This window comes from Rhagoletis zephyria, unplaced genomic scaffold, assembly GCF_001687245.7.
Source record: "Rhagoletis zephyria isolate East Lansing unplaced genomic scaffold, Rhagoletis_zephyria_1.1 Rzeph_scaffold_09217, whole genome shotgun sequence".
In the NCBI taxonomy this organism is placed as follows: domain Eukaryota; kingdom Metazoa; phylum Arthropoda; class Insecta; order Diptera; family Tephritidae; genus Rhagoletis; species Rhagoletis zephyria.
In genome coordinates, this window is record NW_016166296.1 from 17,505 (window position 1) to 23,881 (window position 6,377).

Consider the following 6,377-nt stretch of genomic DNA (forward strand, 5'->3'; position numbering starts at 1 on the left):
CAATGTTATTGTGGCTTGTTAACATTTTATTTTTAATATTTTTATTGAGCTTTGTACCACGATTGTTTATTAGGAAAAATTGAAAAAGCAACAAAGTCTAAGCGGTAGAAGTTATAGCACTATTTCGGAGAAATTTTTTTTTAATTTTTCACCCCTTCCTACTCAATCCATCGACATGAGGTGGAATTCATCAGACGAATTGAACGTTCATTCTTCTGCTTTAGTAAAACAACCAAATTCTATTTTTTTTTTTGAATTTGTCACTTGCCATTTTTCGAAACTTCAACATTTTTTTTCTCAAAAACTGGGCGTACTAGAAAAATATTGTAAGTGCACTTCAAATCAGCATCTATAAGGCGAGGTCGGCCCTGATTTTGAGATAAAAGACCAAATTTGCTGAACTGTGATATTAGTCACTATATAGGTCTCAAACCCAGTGCACAATCCTTTGCTGGGATTGCCTGATTCTTAAAGATGATCATTTGCATAGCGAGCCGCTTGCTACAAGACAATAGAAACCCGTTTTTTGCCGAATCTAAAGCTGCTGACTTCAGTGAGCCCTTAAACCGAATAAGTCGGAGTAGCTCTACCGAAGCCTCCAGTATTTCTGCCGTGCACCAAGGCTCCTCGCGAGTTTGCTACCGCATCTTCCATATGGGTTGCTCACATTGCCCAGAGTGTGCGACCGGAGAAGCAAGAGTGGGGATTGAGTATAGTGGTGCAACTGCAACTGCATATCCAGAAGAAGGAAAATAAGGCGAGGAGAAACTTTCTGAGCTAACGAAAACAGCGGAGTGGTTAAGAAGAAAATTATGGAAGACTTATCTGAAAATGCAAAGTCTATGCTATTAGTAATAAAATGATTAAATAAGACAATGAAAAATATTATTATTGGTATATTAACATTGGTATATTAATCGGGAAATGCATAGTTGTAAAAACTGAACAAAAAATTTTCTGTGGATAAAAAAATCCATCCAAATAAGATGTAGGACTAGCAGCGGCTCTGCGAAATAGGTATAATATAGAATCCATTGTAAATGTGATAAAGTAAAAGTCTCAACACAAAAAATATCAAACCTCGAAAACTGTCACAACTAAGCAAATAAGTTAAACACATTTTCCCCATTTCGATGGATTGAGTAGAAAGGGGTGAACAATTAAAAAAAAAACTTTGTAACAAAATACTAGCGAAGAACATGGCGATTCCACCAGGACATAGCCACTATGGAGGATTCGTATGATAGAAAATCAAACCTCCACATGCTTGCTGACTATTTCTAGTCCTTGCAAAGCGATGATAATGCGATCTACAAAAAAAAAATGTTAGGGTTTTCTTTTCAGAACGCGGAATGTTTTAAGAGACAAAAGACTAGCTAATGATGAATCTGGGATATTGATTTTTTAATGTTGACTTGTTTATGAAATCACTTTGTTTTTAAAATAAATTCACAGATTGAGGTTTTCGTATTTGAGGGAAAACAAGTGCATGCTACTGAAGAGCTGGGGTTTTTTAAATTTTCACGCATTTCTAATCAACTCATCGACATGAGGTAGAATCCATCAGAAGAATTGGATTTTCATTAACACGTATTTTTTTTTTCTTCGGAGAAACGACGTTTAGATTCTATTTAAATTTTTTTTATACATTTGCCATTTTGTGACACTTCAACAGGTTTTTTTTTCAAAAACTGGACTGCTAGATAAATTTTTTAAATGCACTTCAAACCAGCATCAAAAAAATCTATAAGATGGTTCGGCTCCATTTTTAAGATAAAATGCAACCAAATTTTGTTGAACAGTGTAACAGATCTAATGGAAAACCCAAAACAGCCTTGGTTAATTGCCCCTCTAGCTTTGACTACTCATTACACGAAACAAGGACTACGTTTTTCGGATATACGTTTGGAATATCCAGACTTTCCATAGGAAAGGTGTCCCTATCCAACTGCTAGTTTTCTTAGAGAAATCACCTCAGTTCAGGAAATGGGACACGGTGGACTTGGATAAGGTTTAACCCAAAAATCCTCTCCAAATTCTCATTCTGTCATCATAACCAAATGTTTTATGCTAAAAATGAAAATCTTCCTTGGAAGGATTCGAAAGATATGTCGATTATCCTTAATTATTCGTAGGATAACTATTACAACTAAGTTAAAAATTATTCAATTAAATTTTTGACGCAAAATCTTCGTAAATTTTCCGTGGCTATGCCAAGTATAGCTTTTATGCTTTGGAGGGATTTATGGACAAGATACGTCTTATTATCAATTTTCTTATTACTCCTTTTTTCCCAAAAAGAATGATAAATATAGCGCCAAAAAACTTCACACCCTCGAGAAGAATTCCACCAACTTATAAAATTCCAGACCACACCGACGGCAAAACTACCTTCGGCCAGATGGCAGCACAAGTCGTCAACTCACATCCCTTTTTCTCTATTAAAATAAAACTAAGAAATTGAAAAAAATTTTGGACAGTCATAAATTCCTTTTGCCCGAAGCAGCGAGGCAGCAACGAATCAGCCAAAATAAAATTATTTATCACTGGCTGGTAGCAGTCAACGGCATCATCATAATTTCTGCAACAAATCTTAATACCAGGAATTCCTAAAATCCGCAGCAACAAGAAGAGTTGTAGAACGGAGAATAAGCAAGACAATTCACAAAAAAAAAAAAAAAACAATAAAACAATACAAATAAAAACACACGGAAAAGCAATAAAGGCAAACGAATTCTGATCGAAAGAAATAAATTCGATTTATACAACACAAATATTCTTTTTATTTCGGGCTTAGCGTAAAAGTTAACGCTTGCCAAATACAGTAAAAGTAAAGGCAACAAAATAAACAATAAAAAATGTATGCACATACATACATATGTACATACGTAGGTACAAATGTACATATTTACGTGTACATATCGCACACCGTCTTCAAAAGAGTCACAACTCAAAATAATACATTTATCAGAAAATGCAATGCGAAAAGCTATTTCTTAGCACCTGATAATCATATGGGCAAGGGCGACTTTACGTTAGGTTTTTTTTTTAACAAATTATAACAAAAATTAGCTCCAGCTTTTTCTGAAAGGTAAATAAAAGCACTGTGTACATTTTTAGCGCATAATTTCAAAAATGCCAAATTTTGAGTTGTGACTCTTTTGAAGGCGGTGTGCGATATGTAAAATAAATAAAAAATGTTTCGCTGTCAGTTCTTCGCCCCTTGTGTTGCTGTTGGTCGAAAGCGTGACCATTTTGAGCATAATAAAAAATAGTGGCGATAAAAAATGTATGCAAAACGAGCGTAGATATTTTATTTTTATTGATTTGTTGGTGCGGGTGCTGGTGTTGTAGTATTTTATGACACTCATCAGTCCAATTGTGGCTGTTTAGTGTACAAACGAGGCAATAAATTTGAAGCTTGTAAAAGTAACAGAGTTTCTTTCTTGGCTGCAGCAAATAGTGAAGGGTTTGCACTGGCTACCAGAGGGACCACACGGAGTTTAAAAAGCTTTGTCTGTAGAAAATTTAATAATGAAAATTGAGAAATACTGAAACCATTTCGAATCCATCATTTTTTACATTTTAAAAGTAATATTTTCAAAATAACCATTTGTTTGTTTTAAATACTCATATTCGATCCTGCAAATTTTCAATATTTTCTAAAGTTATTAATTATGTCTTAAAATTATTTGTTTTTCCTATGTCCTCCTCAACTTATGAAATATACTATATATGGTTTTCTTCATTTTTCAGGCGAGAAACCTTTCAAATGCGAGCACGAGGGCTGTGATCGCCGCTTCGCCAACTCCTCGGATCGCAAAAAGCACTCACACGTGCACACATCCGACAAACCATACAATTGTCGCATCAATGGCTGTGATAAATCTTACACTCATCCCTCGTCCCTGCGTAAACACATGAAGGTAAATTGGAACCCAGACCTGGTTCTTGATATGAATTTTGAAAGGTTTAGGCCGATATATTGCGGAAATAGACTAAAAATTTAGCTGAAAAGGTGTTTTGGTAAAAATCAAAATTTTCTCCCGTATATTCATTTCATAAGAGAGCATACACTACCGAGGTTCAACACGTTGCTTCAACGGTTGCCCCGTGTGTAGTGAGCATAACAGAGCACACACTACTAAGGTTGCCGTAATGGTAGCCTCGCTTGTATTGAACAAGAAAATCAGTGTGTAGTCAAGTTAAAAATATAAACTTTTTGGAAGAGTAATTTTCACTCGCTTTGCCACGGAATAGAAAATTAACTAACAAACACCCCAAAAAATAGAAAAAGTTTTTATTCCAAAATTAAAAAAGGTGCAGGGATAATAATAAAATGGGTTGCATTATTTCTTCAACGTTACCCACAAAAAGACAACCGTCGTTTTCCGTTTTTTAATGTCATATTTTCAAGAAAAACTAGACCATCAAAGGTATTTTCAATATTGTTCAGTCGAAACCTTTTCCATATGCCGTACTTCTCCTGGAAATGATGAAAATTTCAATGACCTTAGCAAAAATGGTTCTTAGTTTCGTTTCCACATTGCATTTTTAAATGGAACTGTTTCAATACCTAGTGGAAATTTATAAGAAAAATTTATAATTAAAAATAGGGCACAGGTCTCAATTTTCAATGAAATATTAGAAGCTTCGAGAAATTTAACATGGATGTGATTAATTTTAAACTCGAATTGAAAATCAATTTAAATGCCCCTACGTATGCTCACACACTCTTCTCTTCCCCCTTATTCCAGGTGCATGGCAATATCGATGAGAAATCTCCCTCACACGGCTACGATAGCGACGGCGATGAGTCCTCCTCCTCGAGCATTGTTACCGGTGGCGCACAAACGCCACCATCAGCGCGGCTAACTGGCGACAACCACAGCGGCATCGGTAATAAATCCTCTCCGCATTCCATCAAATCGGAACCGAGCAATCACAGCATCGGCGGCATGCATGGCGTCATACATTTGGGTGCATCTAGCGGCGGCAGCAGCTCCACCAGCAGTTCACATTTACATCACTCACATGCGCATCATGGCTCCGGCAGCGGTGGCGGCGGTAACAGTAGCGCGAGCAACAACAACAACCATTCGACCAAATCACCAGCACTTCAATTGATGGCCTCATCGGCGGCAGCCTATTTGGCACCACCACTCGGCCCACCACCATCCTTGACGGCCGCCGGTACGCATCATCATCATCAGCAAGCGGGTTCGCCAAGCAGCAGCAATGCTGCGGCCGCTTCGATGCTTGTCACCGGGCATCACAATCATCATCTGCTCTATCATCCGGCGGCGCAACACCATCCGCCTAGCGATTGGTATCACACAGCAACGCCGCCGGCAACCGCTGACGCAATGAATCCGTTGAATCATTTCGGTCATCATCATCATCATCACCATCTGATGCATCCGGGTGCGGCGACTGCCTATTGAAATTGGTGAGGTGGTCAAGAGTGGGTGCGGGTAAAAGGATAGTGCAAACGATAGTCGTTGGGCGCTGTTCACTTGTTTGAGTAGGGGGGCCTGTCACAGAAGGCGTTCGAAGCGAGCTTAGTGTAGTTTTGCGGGCTGCAGATGAACTACTTGTTTTTTATTGCGGTAAAAGTAGGCTAATTGCTTTAGGCGTAGTAAGGCGAGTTAAAACGAATAACTGTTAAGCAATGCACTCAAACAATCTCAAGCCCTTAGTTCTTACTTAAGAAGGCAATCTTTAGCTGTGCTAATTAGGCGTGAACGAGATAGCAGAGACAGCTCAGTTGCAATAAACAGGTAATGCAATGAGCTTTATATTTTTTTAGGTTTTTTGAAGCTTTATTTAAATAATATCAACAAAAAATACTTTAAGCAAAATTTTAACTCAATCTGGAGTATAACAAATTAAAACAATTGGAGCGTTTTTAATTTTTTTTTTTTTTTTAATTTGAACCCAAGTATTGAAAAACTCTAATTTAAAACCTTTTGTTATTTTTCAACAAAAACTATCTTAACTAACAGATGTTTAACTTGATACCTTTGAAGTTAAAATTTTCAACATTCTCTTCAAATAAAATTGACGAGTAGCAAAATTTAGTTTTTGTAAGAATTAGCATTTCCTCAAAATTTATTTAACTGGAATAGAAAAATAACTCTTTATTGCTTAAAAATTAAAAAAAAAAGTATGGAATATCTCTAAGAATACGTAAAACTCAACTCTCGGCCTTAGATGTTGCTACACTTATGTGAAATACAAAAATCAATTAAAACTTTGGTGTGAATAGTGAAAACAGATATCCAAGTACTAATCAAAGAATACAAACTAAAAAAAGAAAATCTCTACAAATATTTAATACAAAACCAAATAGTGCCTGCTAGACCCCTCTTTAACGC

The 6,377-nt window shown here is 36.6% G+C and overlaps 1 protein-coding gene across 1 annotated transcript in view; it reads left to right on the forward strand.

Moving 5' to 3' along the window:
- The window catches only part of LOC108375618 (pair-rule protein odd-paired-like), a 9,790-nt gene extending 4,309 nt beyond the window's left edge, over window positions 1-5,481 (forward strand). Inside the window, exons 2-3 of the mRNA XM_017631763.1 lie at window positions 3,757-3,926; window positions 4,758-5,481. Coding sequence (XP_017487252.1) covers window positions 3,757-3,926; window positions 4,758-5,444 — 857 coding nt within the window. The 3' untranslated portion in view covers window positions 5,445-5,481. The remainder of the gene's footprint in view (window positions 1-3,756; window positions 3,927-4,757) is intronic.
- Window positions 5,482-6,377: the final 896 nt, after the last annotated feature.